Source organism: Pleurodeles waltl, chromosome 10 (genome assembly GCF_031143425.1).
Source record: "Pleurodeles waltl isolate 20211129_DDA chromosome 10, aPleWal1.hap1.20221129, whole genome shotgun sequence".
Taxonomy (NCBI): Eukaryota; Metazoa; Chordata; class Amphibia; order Caudata; family Salamandridae; genus Pleurodeles; species Pleurodeles waltl.
Genome location: NC_090449.1, coordinates 512,282,951 through 512,303,502, shown reverse-complemented (window position 1 = coordinate 512,303,502; position 20,552 = coordinate 512,282,951). Strand labels below are relative to the sequence as shown.

General features: G+C 44.7%; 1 protein-coding gene across 6 annotated transcripts in view; it reads left to right on the top strand.

Annotated features, from left to right (window-relative positions):
- KIF9 (kinesin family member 9) overlaps positions 1-20,552 on the top strand; it is a 483,408-nt gene that overhangs the window by 398,442 nt on the left and 64,414 nt on the right. For all 6 annotated transcript variants that reach the window (XM_069210940.1, XM_069210938.1, XM_069210939.1 and 3 more), the window contains one exon: positions 5,466-5,645. In XM_069210940.1, coding sequence (XP_069067041.1) covers positions 5,466-5,645 — 180 coding nt within the window. The remainder of the gene's footprint in view (positions 1-5,465; positions 5,646-20,552) is intronic.

Below are 20,552 nucleotides of genomic sequence, written 5' to 3'. Positions count from 1 at the left end.
CATACTGGTTCGATTTGGCACGAGGGTGAGTGATGGTTCAGTGGATCAAATTTTATTAACAAGAGATTTCACAAAAATGAAATGCACTGCTAATAACTGAAAGGCAAAAAACTGAACCAATGACTCACAGCTCGTGAGCTGTAAAGCCGCGACAAGGCACCAACCGCTTTACAGTACATTCACACACCTTTCATACATGACACGCACAAGACCATTCACACCGCCAGCCACGGGCCCAGCACATTACAACACTCACATCGGCAGACCGCGCCACTCAAGGGCCCATCACTTACATACGCCCACATGCCTGATACAAGAATCACACCAGCTGATGGGAGTGTGGACTGCCGTTTGTCTGGCACCGCCAGCCAAGCGCCACCCCACGCACACCGCCAGCCAAGCGCCACCCCAAGGACACCGCCAGCCAAGCGCCACCCCAAGCACACCGCCAGCCAAGCGTCACCCCACGCACACCGCCAGCCAAGCGCCACCCCACGCACACCGCCAGCCAAGCGCCACCCCACGCACACCGCCAGCCAAGCGCCACCCCAAGCACACCGCCAGCCAAGCGCCACCCCAAGCACACCGCCAGCCAAGCGCCACCCCACGCACACCGCCAGCCAAGCGCCACCCCAAGCACACCGCCAGCCAAGCGCCACCCCAAGCACACCGCCAGCCAAGCGCCACCCCAAGCACACCGCCAGCCAAGCGCCACCCCCAAGCACACCGCCAGCCAAGCGCCACCCCCAAGCACACCGCCAGCCAAGCGCCACCCCACGCACACCGCCATCACTTTTTTTGTTTATAAACAACAAAGAAACCACTAATTATAAAATAAGCACAAAACTACAAACACAAAAGCTCTAACTAAATACATGACAGAGATGCCAACCGTGAAACATATGAAAATATAAAACAGACAGCTTACGCTCACGGTATTTCCCAGAATTTTTTTTGGGTATGGTAACATCTGTAACAGCCGGGCACACACAGCCCAGGCTTTGAAGGGCATTCGGGGCAGTACATCCGTCTCTCCCTCCGGAATAATCTCCGGGCACATACTCTACATTTCTTTGTGGGAAAGTCTTTTTTGGGAGTAGGAGGAATGTGATCTGGAAAGTGCCGATCTTTCAATCTAGCCACATCCTCCACCACTTCTACTCTAGGAACTCTTGCTGGTTCCACCACAATAAGGCGTTCTATCACCGACTCCTGAAATTTAACAAATGTCATCCTTGACTCAGGTGAACAATCCTTGTATACAGTAAAGGCATTAAAAGTTGCCAAATGAAATAAATGTAGGGCCAACTTTTTATACCACACATAAGACTTACGAAGATCAGTGTAAGGTTCCAACCTTTGATCTACTCTATCAACACCACCCATGTGCCTATTGTAGTCCAAAATGCACGCAGGTTTGCGCACTTCCGCAACCTGACCCCAAACAGCCACAGGGGGGAAGTACTCTCATCATGGATGGTCGATAGCATGTACACATCCCTCCTGTCTGAAAATTTCAGAGCTAGCAGCTCATTATTCCGCAAGGCACTGCACTGTCCCCTCTCAAGTTTTTTACAGACAAGCTCCCTTGGATGGCCTTTCCGGTTAGAACGGATTGTGCCACAAGCAACAGTGTCCACCCTAAACAACTCCTTGAACAACTGCACTCCAGTGTAGAAATTATCTACGTACAAATGGTGACCTTTGTTAAACAGCCGTCTAGCAAGTTCCCACACAATTTTTTCGCTAACTCCAAAAGTGGGCGGACAACCAGGAGGGTCAATACTGGAATCCCTACCAGTGTAGACCCGGAAATTATACACATATCCTGTACTGCTTTCAGACAGCAGATACAATTTAATCCCATACCGTGCCCTCTTACTAGGAATGTACTGCTTAAAAACTAAACGCCCCTTGAAAAGGACCAAAGACTTGTCCACACTTATCTCTTTGCCTGGAACATGGACCTCTGAAAACCGATCCACAAAATGATCAAGGACAGGCCTAATCTTAAAAAGACGGTCACAATCAGAGTGATCTCGTGGCAAGGCTAAAGCATTGTCTACAAAATGCAGCATACGAAGAAGAAGCAAATACCGATTACGTGTCATAGTTGCAGGAAATATAGCAGTTGCCATCAAGGGACTAGTAGACCAATAAGAAGCCAGTGACGGCTTCCTGATCAACCCCATCAAAAAAGACAAACCTAAAAACCTTTTCATCTCTTCCAGATATGTGGGAACCCACTGAGTAGGTCTAGACTGAGGCTTAAGTCTGGCAGCGCTGTCCCACAAATATTGCTCTGCATACACATTTGTCTGCTCCACAATCTCCTCCAAAAATACATCGTCCATAAACAAGTGAAAGAAATGGACAGGCAAAAAGTTTTCCGTATTAACTCTACACCCTGGGAGACCAGTAAATGCAGGTAACTGTGGCTGCTCCATGTTTGGGGTAATCCAGGTGTCAGGTCTTCTAATGGGAAACCCTTCAGCCCCAGGCTGCTGCACTCTTGGCACATCAATGTCCTCCTCTAACACAGGCCCTTCATCTGCACTGAGAGTAGCTTCCTCATCAGAAGAATACTCTCGGACAGAAAACTCACTTCCAGAATCTCCTGCTTCCTCCTCTGCCTCAGATGCAGAGTCAGTGTCGTAATCATGGTCTGAAGACGACTCAAAGAGCATGCGAACAACCTGCTGAGCGGTCACTTTGCGGCTAGCCATGATCCTAACAACAAATGGATTGCCAACAACAACTAGCACTAAAATAAGTAATAAACAAAGTGTAGCTTTATCACAAAGAGTTATGTACTACAAAAAACTATACCACTCACTTGCCTGAAAAAAGCTACTCACCAAGCAACTACTCTGCACAGACACAGCAATCACCAATGATATCCCACTAAAAAGAAAAAAAAAAAGCAAATTAGACATATGACAACACAAACATCACTGTGCTCAAATCTAAGGACAATGTCAAACAAACAATACTGCATTTAGTACACCACCTACAAACATGTCATTCATGCATGTCAACAATACTCCTTTGGAGTAAATTGCTTTCACTTACCTAAAACATGCAACTATGCAAACCGCAGGACAACTACTGCCAAAACCGCAAAGATCCACAGCAAAGGAAGCAAAAGCGTTGAACTAGAAGAAAAAGAAGAAATACATTGTTATAATCACAAATACAAATACTTTGCCAGTTGACAAACACCCAACCACCAAGAACTTAGAAGTTGTCCCTGGTATCTAAGTGGATCCTGCCCCCCTCGGGGGTAGATGGGTGTAAAAAAATTGGCCAATCTGCCCCCAAGGGGGGCAGAAATGGGCAACACCTCTGTGCCCCCTTTAGGGGGCGACCCTTCCCAAAGGGGGCACCCCCAGCACAACACAAAACAAAAAAAAAATATCCCTGCCGTATTGGTGGTTTCTGCCCTCCTTGGGGGCAGATGGGCCTACAAAAATAGGGGCAGAGATGGCCAATACGAACTTTCCCCACTTTAGAGGGGGCGACCGTTGCCCAAGGGGTGCCCCAAAACACACACCACACACACACATACCACACAATCCCTGGTACCTAGTGTGCTTCCACCCCCCGGGGCCAGATCGTCCAAAAAATGGCTGGTCTGCCATCGGGGGGGGGCAGAAACAGAAAGAAAAAAAATAGCCCCCAAGGGGAGCGACCCTTGCCCAAGGGGTTGCCCCCAAAATAAACAATAAAAACAAAATCCCTGGTGTCTAGAGGATTTCGCCCCCCCCCCCCCCCCCTTGGGGGCAGATCAGCCCAAAAATTGGCAATCTGCCCCCAGGGGGGGGGGGGAAATACTAAAAAAATAGCCCCCAGTGGGGCGACCCTTGTCCAAGGGGTCGCCCCCAAAAGAAACTTTACAATAAAAATAAATCCCTGGTGTCTAGTGGATTTCGCCCCCCCCCCGGGGGCAGATCCGCCGAAAACAAGGCGATCTACCCCCCAGGGGGGGCAAAATACTTAAAAAAATTGCCCGGGGGGGGGCGACCCTTGCCCAAGGGGTCGCCCCCAAAATAAACACCCAAAATAAAATCCCTGGTGTCTAGTGGTTTTCGCCCCCCCTGGGGGCAGATCTGCCAAAAAAATCGGTGGATCTGCCCCCAGGGGGGGTGAAATACTAAACAAAATTGCACCCCAGGGGGGCGACCCTTGCCCAAGGGGTCGCCCCCAAAAGAAACATGGCCAAGAAAAATCCCTGGTGTCTAGTGGAGGCCCGCGATCGTGGAGCAGGAATCTTGTGAAAACAGGCACAGGGGGAAAGGAAAAACCCTTTCCTTTCCCCCGTGTCTGTTTTTACCACCCCCCACCCCCCAAAAACGGAAAGGACTCACCTTCTGGGTCCTTTCCCGACGACGCGCTGGAAGCAAATGGCTTTCAACGCGCCCGGCAACACTAGATGACGTTGGCGCGCTGTGCGCACGCTGACGTCATCGGATTGCCGGGGGGGGGGACGGGGGTGGAAGGGGAAGGTCTTCCCCTTCTATCCCCACCTTGGGGGGGGTGGGGGGTTCACGGGGGGCGCGCTAGCGCTCCCCCAAGTTCCCCTGTGCCTTGGACGAGGTGACCTCGTCCAAGGCACAGGGGAACTGTAGCCCTGGACGAGGTCACCTCGTCCAGGGCACAGAAGCGGTTAAAAGGAGATTCCTGCTAGAGCGGAAGGTGGCTGTACACTGCTGTGACATCTTTATTGTGGGTCATTACCCATGTATCATTCTAGGCATTATATACATCTTACAGTTTTAACTTTATGAGCTTCATTCTGAGAGCCACAGTAATGCAGCTGGTAATCCCTCTTCCTAGAATTACCAATACTGAGACTGTTGGTAACTCTGGAAGTGTGGGTTTACCAGCCAAATACAAATGGGACCCTAAGAGTTCCCTTAGGAATAAGGAGTTACAGGGAAATCAGTAATATGGTCTTTATGTTTGTGGTAGTTCCTCTTTCCACCTGTAACACGCATTCCCTTCCCTCTTCCACTCTTTCTCCCAACCAGTATATCATGTAAACTCCATCCGCTTTTAGGACATTGAGTCTCTGGGTGAAATTTAAGGGACCTGTAGTGTTCCAGTGGAACTTGTGAGTCCGACGGGGCTAGTAAGTCAAGTTACTAACATGTTCTCCGACAAACATTCCATCTGATTACTTCACTTGCCACCAAGTCAATGGCACTTATGTCTCTGCACGCATCAGCATGTAGCTCACTGTAGACAAGTGAATATGGGGTGCAACCAGAATATCTTCATCCCTCACCCATTAACCAGCTCATAGTCAAAGACCTAATCACATCCCTACCAGCCTGAAACCCCACTTAGCAGTAACAAGATGGCAAACTTGTATGTGCTAAAAAGTCTTTCTCTGAATTCACAACATACCTATGAAAATAGTGCATAGCATGAAGAAATGGATGTATGTGTCTTTGTTCTCACAGGGGAGTACATCAGTGATGAAGGACAGACGATAATCGACGAAGATGAGTTTAATCTGATTGTGCGGCTTAAAGACCTGAAGAAGCAGTACAGAGCAGAGTATGACCAGCTGCGGGGTCTTAAAGCTGAAGTCCAGTACTGTCAACGCCTTGTGGACCAGTGCAGACAGAGGCTTCTCACAGGTATGTTGCTTTGCCTATTATTAAGCTATAATACAGAGTTTACATTTACAGAATTTGCAGAATAGAATCTACACTTGAATCTTTCATAGAACACAAAACATTTGGGTGCCATTTTACTGACATGGAGAAAAATGATATTGGTGTCCTAGATCCACATTATCTGAAATGAGGTTGAAAAATGGGGACTGTTAGAAATGGGGTCTTTGGTTGGCAGTCAGGTTATCCCTGTCCAAGCAAGGACCCTGACTCTAGTCAGGGCAAAGGAGAATCACCCTCAGTTAACCCCCACACATCCCCTTGGTAGCTTGGCACGAGCAGGTAGGCTTAACTTCAGAAGCAATGTGTAAAGTATTTGTACCAACACAAACAGTAATTCAGTGAAAACACAGCAAAATGACAAAAAACAGGTTTAGGAAAATGGGGAATATTTATCTAAACAAAACAAGACCAAAATTACAAAAATCCAACATACACAAGTCAAGTTATGAATTTTCAAAGAATAAGAGTCTTAAATCCTTTAGAAAACAGTGAGAATCCTGTTAGCATACAAAAGTACCTGGGTAGCGTCAAAATAACACTGTACAGGCAAGTGTGCGTTGGAAAAGGACAGCGATGCATCGATTTCTCACTCGCAAGCGAGATCGTGCGTCGTTCCTCTCTGGTCGGGTCAGTGTGCATCGTTTCTCCTCCCCCGCAAGAGAGCGGTGCATTGATCTGGACAGGCACCTCAGTTCCGGGCAGGCTTTGCGTTGTTTTTCCATGCCCAGAGATGTTGCGTTGAAAATCCGGTTGCACAGTATCACAAAACCGCACTGCAGTTGGTTTGCGTCATTATCAGCCTCCGTTAGCGGTTGTTGTACGTTGTTTCTCCAGCCGCGTTGCGTCGATCTTTCAGCCATGATGCAGGTGGAGCGTTTTTTTTAGCCGCAAAGCCTGCGGCGCGTCGTTTATCAACCGCGTCACAGAAGGTGCATCGAACATTTCCCTGCAAGGCGTTCTGTGCATGGATTTTAAGTCTTTATCTGCCAGATAAAGGACCCAGGAACTAGATAGGGCAACACTTGGCAGGGCAGGAGCCTCAACAGAGTCTCCAGGTGCTGGAAGGGGAAGTCTTTGATGGCCCTGAGACTTCAATAACAGGAGGCAGAGGTTCCTCTTGATTCCAGAAGTGGTCTAAATTTCAGGGGTTTTGGGGGCTCTTCTTAAACCCATTTCTGCCTTTGAAATAGGCCTACTTCAAAGGAAAGCCTCTCTTTTTTGCGAGATCCTGCCTTGCCCAGGCCAGGCCCCAGACACATACCAGGGGGTTGGAGACTGCATAGTGTGAGGGCAGGCCCAACTCTTTCCGGTGTAAGTGACCACTCCTCCCCTCCCTCCTAGCACAGGTGGCTCATCAGGATATGCAGGCTACACCCCAGCTCCCTTTGTATCACTGTCTAGAGAGAGGTGCAAAATAGCCCAACTGTCAAACTAACCCAGACAGGGAATCCACAAACAGGCAGAGTCACAGAATGGTTTAAGCAAGAAAATGCCTACTTTCTAAAAAATGGCATTTTCAAACACACAATCTCAAAACCAACTTCAATAAAAGATGTATTTTAAAATTATAAGTTCAGAGACCCCAAACTCCACATGTCTATCTGCTCCCAAAGGGAATCTACGCTTTAATCATATTTAAACTAACGCATAAATATACAGAGGGGATAAATATTTAGATATATCTTTCATAGGAGAAAAAATGTATTGATCACTAGAAATTATTTCTTTCTTTACCAATTCTAACCCTTTATTCGTTTTTTGTATCTCCTTGTCTCGCTCTCATAAAATAAAACATATACAGCACTTAACATATAACTATATCACAATAAATGTGTACTATATACAAAGACAATTACCCATACAACCTAAAGTATAGTGTTTAAAAACAATATTAAAAACAAATCCTTTTTGCACTGAAATCATTCAAAATGTAAGCTGCTAAGCCTTTTTGCGGTGAGCAGTATTATAATATGAGGTAATGTAAATTTAGTATAGTCCATCAAAAGTTCTTTCTTCCTGATGTTTGTATGCGCTACAATCCTGTTTTTGTAGTCCCATTTATTCCAAAATTCAAACAAACATTCCTCCAAAATTGTAGTCGACGTGTTTCGGCCCTTCAACTTCGGCTTCCTCAGGACGCCAAAAACAGTGCCTATATATACAATATTTACAATATGTTATTCACTGGTCGAAATCATGTAACATTCATTGCCACCAGGGATACTCACAGACCCTGTTCACCATTAAATGTACACCATGTGTTAGCATACTTAAACCATGTGTCCAGCCACACAGGCGGATAATAAAAAACAATATACACAGAAGCAACCAAAGAGAAACGTGCCATATCCATTTCCTCTCTATTCTGCTACATTAGGATATGTTCTTAAATAGTCAAAGGTGAATACATACATGTTCAGCCATAACTTAAAGCTTTACAAATAATTGCCCACCACATAAACGTGTCATATTGTCTTTAATTTGTGATTGTTCCAACGGTGCACTCAACAAAATCTGACCTTATCATCAAGATATCACTCTTGTTTTGGCAGAACTAATGCTCAGGACAAATGCCGCTTCTTCATGCAGTTTCCTTTTCCTAGAAACATCGTTAAAGAGTTCAAAGAGCCCTGTATTCTATTATTACTCTACTCCCGAAGTCAAAATCACCTCTAATCTACTTACCGATTCGCTTCAAAATTTTATTTTTATTTTGTATGTGCGGGTGTATGACCTCAGAGGTACCCCGGCTGGCCTTCAGGTTAGAAACATACCAGTAATGTTTGTTTTAGATACAACTTATTTATTACAATTTAGTGGTGTAGGGACTAAATGGTCTCGCAATTGGTTGGCCCTCTCTATTGAAACAGCTTTGAGAATAAGTAAAGTAGAACTTAAAGAAATTGAACTATTATAACTTGAAATCACACAAGACCAAACAATTCAAGATTTTAAGCCTTTATTAGAATCAGTTAATAAGATCATATCTGAATTCAAAATTCAAACAGTGAATCAAAAAACAACAAAGGTGGCAAGAGATATTAAGAACTTTACAATAGAGGAGGTGAGAAGAATTTTACAAATGTAACAATCCAAGCAATTTGTACTTACAATTTCAAACAAGATAACGAAAAAGATTTATTACGTTTTCTGACACATCCTCTGATGCAGAACCAGAACATTCAACAAAAATATATTCTGCACCTCAATATTCCACAGCCCAACCTTTTTTCAGCAGAGGCGGGTGTAGAGGAAGAGGTGGTGGTACAAGAGGGAGATCCCAATGTCAACAACTGGGCAGAGGCCAATATTTGGAGCAATGGGAGAGTTTCGAACAAGGAAGAGAACATACAGAAGATAGATATTCAGAGTAAGGACAGGATTCCTATTTATAACCTGTCTAAATACACCCTTTCGGATATTGAATATGGAACATTAAACAACGGTCTCTCCTTTGTACCTGCTAAAATACAAGATCCAGTAGATACAAAGACACACATTTTACAGTTTGTACGCAAAGTCAGACTACGAGCTTTTTTTTGGGAAAGATCAGAGTCTGTTCAATCTACTAACGATGAAAATTTCAGTGGATTATATCTTAAATCCACGTTTTGTCCTGACACCAATAGTATGCCACCAGAAAATCACATTTTTGAGGATGATGTATTAAGAGAAATTGATTCGCTGAACAACACAAACATTTTCTTTAAACCAAACTGTACTAGGGAAGAAAAAATGGCCATTGACTCTCTATCTCAAAATGAAAACATCATTATAAAACCAGCAGATAAGGGTGGAGGTATTGTAATAAGTGATAAAGATAAATATGAGTCTGAAGTAATGCGACAACTTGGTAATAAAGAACATTACAGATTTATCACAGAAGATCCTGTGATACGATCACAAAGTATAATCAAAGCAACAACTGATGAAGCACTGAGAGTAGGTTGTATTTGTAGAAAGGAGCATGAGTTTTTAAATCAAGGTAAAACACAAACTCCCCTTCTGTATATTCTCCCTAAGATTCACAAAGAGATTATTGCAGCATGTGGATCCATCTTAGAGCCTCTGACACAATATGTTGATTTTTTTTTTAAACCATTAGAATGGACCACCCAAGCATATGTACAAGCCTCCATGCATATGATTAATATGCTAGAGGGTAGTGCTTTTGATGAAGAGACACAGATATTTGTCACACTGGACATTGAAGCACTATATACAAATATTCCACAAAATTAAGCACTGGAAATAATGAATGTATATCTGGACAAGAGAGCTCACCCACACAAGGTCCCCACATCCTTTATAATGACTTTGGCCACACTATGGGGGTCACTCTGACCCCCGCCGGCGGCAGATGCCGCCGGCCTGGCGGGAACCGCCAGAAGACCGTACCGCGGTCGAAATACTGCGGCGGTCATTCTGAGTTTCCCGCTGGGCTGGCGGGCGACCGCCAGAAGGCCACCTGCCCAGCGGGAAACCCCCTTCCACGAGGATGCCGGCTCCGAATGGAGCCGGCGGAGTGGAAGGGGTGCGACGGGTGCAGTTGCACCCGTCGCAATTTTCAGTGTCTGCCACGCAGACACTGAAAATCTATGTGGGGCCCTGTTAGGGGGCCCCTGCAGTGCCCATGCCAATGGCATGGGCACTGCAGGGGCCCCCAGGGGCCCCACGACACCCGTTCCCGCCAGCCAGGTTCTGGCGGTGGAAACCGCCAGAACCAGGCTGGCGGGAAGGGGGTCGGAATCCCCATGGCGGCGCTGCTTGCAGCGCCGCCGTGGAGGATTCCCAGGGGCAGCGGGAAACCGGCGGGACACCGCCGGTTTCCCGTTTCTGACCGCGGCTGTACCGCCGCAGTCAGAATGCCCATGGAAGCACCTCCAGCCTGTTGGCGGTGCTTCCGCGGTCATTGGCCCTGGCGGTCACAGAATGACCCCCTATGTCTAAAAAGTTTTTTTTTCACTTCTGATAAAGACATGTATTTACAAATTAAAGGCGTAGCCATGGGTTGTAGCTTCGCTCCAGAAATTGTGAACTTGGTGATAGATTATTTTGAAAACAAATGGATATATGAAAAGAACAATCCGTTTAAAAAACAAGTAAAACGATGGCTACAATACATAGATGATATCTTTATGATATGGGAAGATAATTTGGAGTCATTATCAACTTTCCATGAATGGATTAATCATCTTCCTCCTGATTTAAAATTCACCATGTCCTCAGATTGTAGACGTATCAACTTTTTGGACCTGTGGATTAAGTCGACCAATAGTTTAATTTCAGTTAATCTGTATAAGAAATCCACAGATAGAAATACTTTATTACACTTCTCTAGCAACCATCCACGTACCCTGAAGGAAAACTTGCCCTATGGTCAATTTCTGCGTATCCGCAGAAACTGTTCCAAAAAGGAAGATTTTTTCAAAAATTCTGACAATTTGATATCTAGATTGATAGATAGAGGGTACCCTAAGAAAACAGTAAAGGGGACATGTAAGCAAGCTTGGTATACTCCTAGAGAATGTTTACTTACCCCGAAAGAAAAGAAAAAGGAAGTTCCCTTGACATGTGTTCTAATTTATAATCCAAAAGCGAATTGGATTAGGTCCATTATTGAAAAAAACTGGAAATTACTGTACCCTTTAGGGATAAAAAAACAAACATTTTTTCATTTAAAAGAGGTCGTAATATATGCGTTGTACTGGTACATGCTTCATTTTCCATGCATATAAAGAAAAAGAAAGATTTGAGAGGAACGCTAGACCTACCCCCCATAATTGGTCATTTTAAATGCAACAATTGCATGGCATGCATATATATATATATATATATATATATATATATATATATATATATATATATATATAGAGAGAGAGAGAGAGAGAGAGAGAGAGAGAGATAATAATAAGAGCATTGAAGTGAATGGTAAAATACATCAACAGCTCCGTTTCTCAAATTGCAACACAAGAGATGTAATTTATTGCATTAAATGTCCGTGCTCGATGATATATATATATATATATATATATATATATAGGTCAGACTACACAACCAGTTAAAGCGCGTATTTTACAACACATGTCTATGATTAGATGTGAAGTACGAAGTGCACCACTGGTTGATCATTACATAGAAAAAGGCCATAGAGATGAAGACATAAGATGGTCAATTCTATAGGTAGTTGAAAAGACGCGAACAGGAATGAGTGTATATCTACTTTAGATAGAATGGAGGTAAGATTGATTGAAAAATATGGTACGGCCAGGAGGGGTTTGAATGACCTTAATGAAATTTGGTCATTAATCAAGGTCTGATAACTAGGATATACATCCATTTTATTTTGTTTCGCAACTGTGTCAAAATCCTTGTTTTTGCCTCCCTTTGCGCTATTGTTCCCATTCTTACATTTGGGATACAATAGAATGGGGTACTTTATTTAATCACTAGGTAACATCAGAAGGCATCCCCTCTAATTCCTGTCTGTTTTGCTTGTAGTCATTTCTCTTGGAATTCGTTTTTATTTATTCCCTTCATTGAAGTAAAAAGATTTGAGCACTGCAGATGGGATACTATAAGAAAAGACATGCTAAGATGGCCGCCATGATAGGCACTAGTGTGGTCGACTTTGAGCAAAGAAGGGCTTGTCTTTCTTTTCTTTTGCGTGTTGGTTATAATTCAGTTCCAAACGCGGCGTCTGAAATACACGCACGTAATCAAGATACGAGCTGCTGTACCTCCGAGGTCATACGCCCGCACATACAAAATCAAAAATAATTTTTTAAGCGAATCAGTAAGTAGATTAGAGGTAATTTTGACTTCGGGAGTAGAGTAATAATAGAATACAGGGTTCTTTGAACTCTTTAACAATGTTTCTAGGAGAAGGAAACTTCATGAAGAAGCGGCATTTGTCCTGAGCAGTAGTTCTGCCAAAACGAGAGTGATATCTTGATGATAAGGTCAGTTTTTGTTGAGTGCATGGTTGGAACAATCACAAATTAAAGACACTATGACACATTTATGCGGTGGGCAATTATTTGGAAAGCTTTAAGTTATGGCTGAACATGTATGTATTCACCTTTGACTATTCAAGAACATATCCTAATGTAGCAGAATGGAGAGGAAATGGATTTGGCACGTTTTTCTTTGGTTGCTTCTGTGTATATTGGTTTTTATTATACGCCTGTGTGGTTGGACACATGGTTTAAGTATGCTAACACATGGTGTACATTTAATGGTGAACAGGGTCTGTGAGTATCCCTGGTGGCAATGAATGTTACATGATTTCGACCAGTGAATAACATATTGTAAATATTGTATATATAGGCACTGTTTTTGACGTCCTGAGGAGGCCAGAAGTTGAAAGGCCGAAAAGCGTCGACTACAATTTTGGAGGAATGTTTGTTTGAACTTTGGAATAAATGGGACTATGTAAACAGGATTGTAGTGCATATAAACATTAGGAAGAAAAGACTTTTGATGGATGATACTAAATTTACATTACCTCATATTATAATACTGCTCACCGCAAAAAGGCTTAGCAGCTTACATATTGAATGATTTCACTGCAAAAAGGATTTTTTTCGAATATTGTTTTTAAACACTATATTTTGGGTTGTATGGGTAATTGTCTTTGTATATAGTACACATTTATTGTGATATAGTTATATGTTAAGTGCTGTATCTGTTTTATTTTATGAGAGCGAGACAAGGAGATACAAAAAACTAATAAAGGGTTAGAATTGGTAAAGAAAGAAATAATTTCTAGTGATCAATAAATTTTTTCTCTTATGAAAGATATATCTACATATTTATCCCCTCTGTATATTTATACGTTAGTTGGATTTTTGGCCCTGATACAGTGGGGGTATAGGGCTCCCCTAATAGGTAGAGTTAATCATATTTAAAGGCAGCCCACATGTTAACCTATAAGATATCGGCCTTGCAACAGTGAAAAACGAATTTGGCAGTATTTCACTGTCAGGACCTATAAAACACATTAGTATGTGTCCCACCTTAACCATACACTGCACTCTGCTCATGGGGCTACCTAGTCAAACATGTAGATATACAAAGGGGATGAATACATATCTATTTTATATCATTTAATCACTGAGCAAAATTACTTCTTTACCATTCTTAATGTTTATTAATATTTATCTCTTTTTGTCTTGCTCTCTTGATTTGAGTAAATATCATCAAATTATACACACATCTTATTCACAAACAATATATACAAACATTTACACATATAACTATAAACATCTAAATACTTAATACATAATGGTTGACATGTGCCACTTGGCATTCAGTGTTCTAAAGAATCTTTTGCACTGACAACTTCCAATTAAAGTTTTTGAAATTGTAATCTGCTAAACCTTTTCTAGGCAAGCAGTATGTCAAATGAGGTAATGATTTTTAGTACTGCCCTTCCTAGGCTCTTCGTTCCTGATATTTATATGCGACACAGTCCCATTTTTATCATTCCACAATTCGGAAAACACTCCTCAAAAACTTAGTTAGGTGTTTCGGCCTTTCAACTTCTGGCCTCCTCAGGACATTGGAAACAGTGCCTTATGTTTAAATGTGTATATGATCGTATTCACTTTCACAAGACTTTTGTTGTCAACGTACGCGGTTATCTCATTTTTTGTACAATTGTCTCTTATCAATTTTGCATTTAATATCACGGGAACGCTGTCGCACTACGTGTGGTATCACTAACTTTTTTTTAGGCTTAACCGTCTAGCAGTCCGAAGCGACCATACAAGTGATATAAAATAGATACATGTTTGTATATCTACATGTTTGAATTGATATTTGGCCCATATACAGCGGGGTATAAGGGCTTCCCCAAATGGTATACATGGGGCTACCTGGGGCCTAACTTAGGGGTGTCTTACATGTAGGAAAAGGGAAGGTTTAGGCCTGGCAAGGGGTAAACTTGCCAAGTAGAATTGGCAGTTTAAAACTGCACTCACAGACACTGCAGTGGCAGGTCTGAGCCATGTTTACAGGGCTACTAATGTGGGTGGCACAACCAGTGCTGCAGGCCCACTAATAGCATTTGATTTACAGGCCCTGGGCACCTCTAGTGCACTGTACTAGGGACTTACCAGTAAATCAAATATGCCAATCATGGAAAGCCAATTACACATACATTTTACATAGGAGCACTTGCACTTTAACACTGGATAGCATTGGCAAAGTGCCCAGAGTAACAAAAACAGCAAAAACAGAGTCCAGTAAACACATCCACAACCTGGGAAACAAATGCAAAAAGTTAGGGGAGACCATGCCAAGGATGCCAAGTCTAATAGGGACCATTGAAACGCGTGATATTTTTATGGGCTAGCGGTATGGAGGGTAAAGTGGGGCAGTTTAGTGCCAACTGGATAGCAATATACAGCACAACATTGGTGTTCCTTGGACACAGTGTGGCATGCAGTCCAGTTCCCAAGTGATATGCAGTTGAATCCTTTTACACATCAGGAATTTGCAATAACATTGCCTAAAACTGACAGAACGTGAACGCCTCGCCTATTCCCATCAGTTCTCTTTTCCAAGCCTATTTGTCTGTACTCCAAAACATACTGGGAGTAAAGCCCAAAGGTTACAACGGCATGGCTGAATATGTCTTTTTTCTTATTTTTTGCTTTAAAGTGGTGGAATACGCATTGGGGGCTCATAGGTTGCACCATATGCTAAAGGGCCATGTCAACAACCAACACTCATGGCCAGCATTTCTTGATTTTGGGTATTCAACCTGGCAGCTGAGAGTGTGACGCTTCCCTCAGTATGGCATTGAAGGCCTGCTGCTCTCCTGGGAGAAAATGAATGTCTTCTGCATGTTTTCCTCCATTATACCTTTGGGCGAGTCAGAGAATAAGCAACTCACTAATCCCCTTATTCAAGGGACTGCGACACCCATCCGAGTCCTTGAGCTGACTTGCGCTGAAAAAATTAAAAATGTAGAGAGTCTAGAAATCAGAGTAAATTCTGGCTTTCCAGACATCGGAATCCCTCTAATAAAAAAGGTAGAGAAAGGCTTCTTCTGGACCAGGAGGATGAACTGGTGCTAGTTCTGGCATTATTCAGCAAATGGCTTTTAGAATAGTCTTTGGAAGCAGTGTTGGTGCAGAGAAGATCTGGATGCGGTTCTGATAGTTCCACTGTCTATATCTGTAAATGAAGAGACTCTCTCCATCATGAAACAGTATTTGGCCTCTCCCCCCTGCCTAATCTACATTGTGGATCTGGAGTGATGTTCCTGCCGGCAGTGCACAACTCGGAAATACGGCTAGGACTAACTAAAGAAGCTCTAGTAGAGAGTTGATTTAGTTCTTTGGAACAAGGAGCGCCCAAAGAATGCTGCACTGGTTTTATCAACAGGCGGACTGCTTCCAGTTGTACCTCTATTGTAGTCCACATGGGTGCCAATGATGCTTTCTTTGGACCAGGATAAGACTTGATACAGAAACAGGTAGACTTGCCCAAAGAACTGATGAATATTTAACCCGCTCTGATGATCATTATGACTTATGAGATTGCAGAGTTCATTTTAAGGTAAGGTAAGATAAGGTGACGGGCATTTTGAGTAAACATCATGGTGGAAATGCTTTTTTTAAAAATCCCGATTATGGATATTTGGAAGATTCCATCTTCTGCACTCGGCCTTTTTTGATGAAAATATTGACCAATTAAGATAAAGCCCTTGACCAACCATGCAGTCACAGACTATTTTATAATGTTTGCTGCCAGTGCGAGGTGACTAATGCATTCCCTATGTGGCCTCCAGATAGTGGAAGAAATTTGATGCACAGGAGAAAATAGCTTTTAAACTAATATGTTCGTCTTTAGGTCAACCAACACAGCCAGTAATTTGTCCAGAAGGCAATATTCATTTCAGCGTTTTGTGGAGAATATAAGTGGCCATTTCTCACAGTAGCAGGCACAAGCTTTGATACATATGGTGGCAGATAAAATGGTAGCTCTAAATATATTATAAAATAAGACACGTATTCTGTACATTCTATTGCCTGGCGTTTTAGCTGTTTTGTTGGCAATGAAACAGCATTTGTGCACGTTTTTTGGCAAATGTCCAGCCAAAAGATTTGCATTTGCCTCTGGATGATGAAAAGTGGTTTGGAGCCAACGAAGCCCTCACATTAAAACAAAAAATGAATAGTGTTGTGGCACATGGGAATGACTTTGGGATTTAGTCTAAGGCAACAGAGGACATTGCCTTCAATTTTACAGAGGGTTAAGTTTGACTGCAGCCCTTTGTGATCTAATTCTAGTACAAGAATGTTACCACAGGCAGGGGACAATTGATGTCGGTATTAGTGATCGATACTCCAGCCACGAGGCATCAGCATCACTGCAGAACATACTCCCTTACAATGTAGCATGGTGCTGGGAAGCCGATCAAGGTATTTTTCCTTAGAGTAGGAGAGGGTCACCTCTGATCAGTGGGTCCTGCAGGTGTACAGCTTTTATTCATGATATTCATGACTCCTCTGACCTCCTGGTCAGCGTTTGCTCCTTCTCCTCTGCGCAGCTCCATCTGTTGTTGCTGCTGCTGCCTCTGCTGCGTTACAAATGGAAGGGCCTGCCTGGCTCTAAGTCGAGGCCCACCTCCACCCGCAGGCTCCCGTCTGCGCTTCATCCCTGGTGGCCTAGTGCCCATCTGCATGTAAGTATCTTGCTGTCTCTTTCACTTTTTCCTATTTTTCTGTCATCTTTATTCTTATTTTTTTTATTTTATTTCTTGTCTCTTTCTCTCACTTTCAGCCTTCCACTCTTCCCACATTTCCTATGCCTCTGCTGCCCCTGTGGCCCGCCCCCTCTCCCTACCTGCAAAGCATTTCCTGCCCTCCCTCCTGCCTGCCAGCTAACTGGACCCCTGCCTCCCTCCCTTTCTTAGTAGCGGCTGCGTGCAGTGAGTGTGCCACTGGCGTGCCAATGGCAACCCCATCTGTGTCCATCCATGCCTGGACCGCGCCCAGCGCCACAAACCCTGGTCCTCCCACCTTCCATCGCAACAACCCAGGGACCCTCCACGTGCTGAACACAGGACAATCCGTCGCCTGCCATCTTGCATCACCCAGACACACCCATGGACCATTCTCCTACCTTCACTGCCACAGCACCCTCACCCTATACCAAGCACCAGACCCTCCTGCCGCTTAGCCATCAAACACACACCCAGAGCGTCTCCGCTGCATCCTCCTCAACATGCGCTCCCTCCACAAACAGGCCATAGAACTCTGGGACCTACTGGACTCCACTTGCCCGGACATAGCCTTTCTCACTGAGACTTGGACAAAGCCAGCATCTGCACCAGATATCGCCATCCCCAGCGACTACAAACTGCGCCTTCTTGCCCAGCCTGGCCATCATAAACAAATGCTCCCTCCGCCTGACAACCAACACAGAAGAACACTCCCCCCTCATGGAGCACCTCCACTTCCAGATACATGCCCCACCCAAGTAAACCTTCCGAGGCACCCTTATCTACAGGCCACCTGGCCCCCATCCTGCCTTTAGTGACTCCATCGTTGACATCATTTTTTCTTGCCTCCTCGAACTACTTCCTCTTCGGCGACCTCAACTACCACATTGACAATGGCAACGACACCAACACCGCTTCCCTGCTCAACAACCTCACCACAGTAGGACTAAAGCAACTGGTCACCTCGCCAGCACACATTTCTGGACATTCGCTTAATGCCTTTTTCTCCACCAGCAACAACATCACCTTCGACAGTAACTCCACACTTCACTGGACTGACCACCACTGCATCCATTTCACCATCACTGCACTGACCATCCACCTCCCCACACTCCAAGCCCCAAGCAGAAAATGGAAGCAGATCACTGAGGAACATCTCTCAAACACCCTCAGCAAGTCACCCCCGCCCCTCATTCCAGACGCTAACATCTCAGCACAGAATTTCCACCAATAGATATCCGAATGCACCAACACGCTAGCACCTCTACGTAAGACCTCAGCCAAACACCACCTCAAGAAGGCCAGCTGGTTCTCCCACGCTCTCCAGGACTCCAGGTGCACCTGCAGACAGCTAGAGAAAAGCTGGAGGAACAGCAAGTCCCCGGAGGACTTTAAGGCCTTCAAAGTTGCCACCAAATCCCACCACCACCTCATAAGAGTCACCAGGAAAGCCACCCTTCAGGACCATATCAGCACCGCTGCTCTCAACACCAAAGAGCTCTTTGCCGTGGTCAAAGAGTTTGCCAAACCCCAGTCAGAAACAGCAAGAATCCCTCCATCCCAAGACCTCTGTGACAGACTAGCCAACTTCTTCCACCAGAAAATCTAAGACATATAGGACAGATTTGGATCCCAAGACCCTCCGAGCCCACCAACAACCCCCCAGATCCGACCCATCGAACCACCACCGACCCTTCACCGCTGGACCACCCTCATCACAGACGAGACCCGCACCATCATGAGCAGCATCCACTCCTTAGCCCCTACAGACCCCTGTCATCACCACATTTTTAACAAGGCCAACACCTCCATTGCACCGGAGCTCTGACACATCCTTAACTGTTCCATAGAGACAGCCACACCTTCCCTGAGGACTGGAAGCATGCTGAGATCTACCTCCTCTTGAAGAAACCCACGGCCAACCCCCTAGACCTCAAGAATTGCCACCACATCTCCCTGCTGCCTTTCCCAGCCAAGGTTATCAAAAAGGTCATCAAGGCTCAGCTCCGTAAGCACATTAAGGACAACAACATCTTGGACATCTCCCAATCAGGCTTCAGGAGCAACCACAGAATGGACACCACCCTCCTTGTCACCACAGATGACATCCACTCGCTCCTCGACCACAGCTTTACAGCAGCCCTAATCCTACTGGACCTATCGGCCACCTTCTACATGGTCTCACACCTCACCCTCTGCTCCAGGCTCCACAATCTGGCATCTGTGGAAAGGCCCTACAATGGATATGTGCCTTCCTGTCTGGCAGAACACAGAGTCAGACTCCTGCCTTACCTGTCAGAACCTACGGAGGTCAGCCGCGGAGTTCCACAGTACTCCCACACTCTTCAACATCTACATGGCCCTGCTGGCATCCATCGTCAGGAAACATGGGCTGAACATCTCACTGACCTAAAAACCCCACTATTACTAAGAAAAATCTCCACAATGGGATGGAAGCCGTCGGCGCCTTGATGAAGGACAGCTGCCTCAAGCTTAACTCTGACAAGACCGAGATCTTCATCCTGGGACCATCCACATCAGCTCGGGATGATTCCTGGTGGCCATCAACCCTCAGCACCCCCCTCCCCACCCCAACAAACCATGCATGCAACCTCAGCTTCATCCTGGACTCTTCCCTCTCCATGACCCGCCAAGTCAAATCAGTTGCATCCTCCTGCTTTCACAGACTCCGACTCCTCCAAAAGATCTACAATTGGATCCCAAAGGACTGCTGCATAACCATAACCCATGCCCTGGTTACAAGCAGACGCAACTATGGCAATGCCTTCTACACTGGTACCACCCAGAAGATCCTAAAGAAACTACAGCACATCCAAAACACCTCTGCAAGACTCATCCTGGACATTCCCTGTCGCGAACATATCTCCAATCACCTAAGAGACCTCCAATGTTTTCCTATCGAGAAAAGAATTAACTTCAAGCTCCTTGTCCACGGTTACAAAGCCCTCCACCGCCTAGGACCCAGCTACCTCAACCACCACATCATCTCCTACTCCCCCACCAGACCTCCCCATTCCACTCAACAAGCACTAGCCACCGTACTCCGCATAGGGAAGACCTCAGTGGCTGGAAGATCCTTTGCCTACCTAGTGGCAAAAAGCTGGAACACC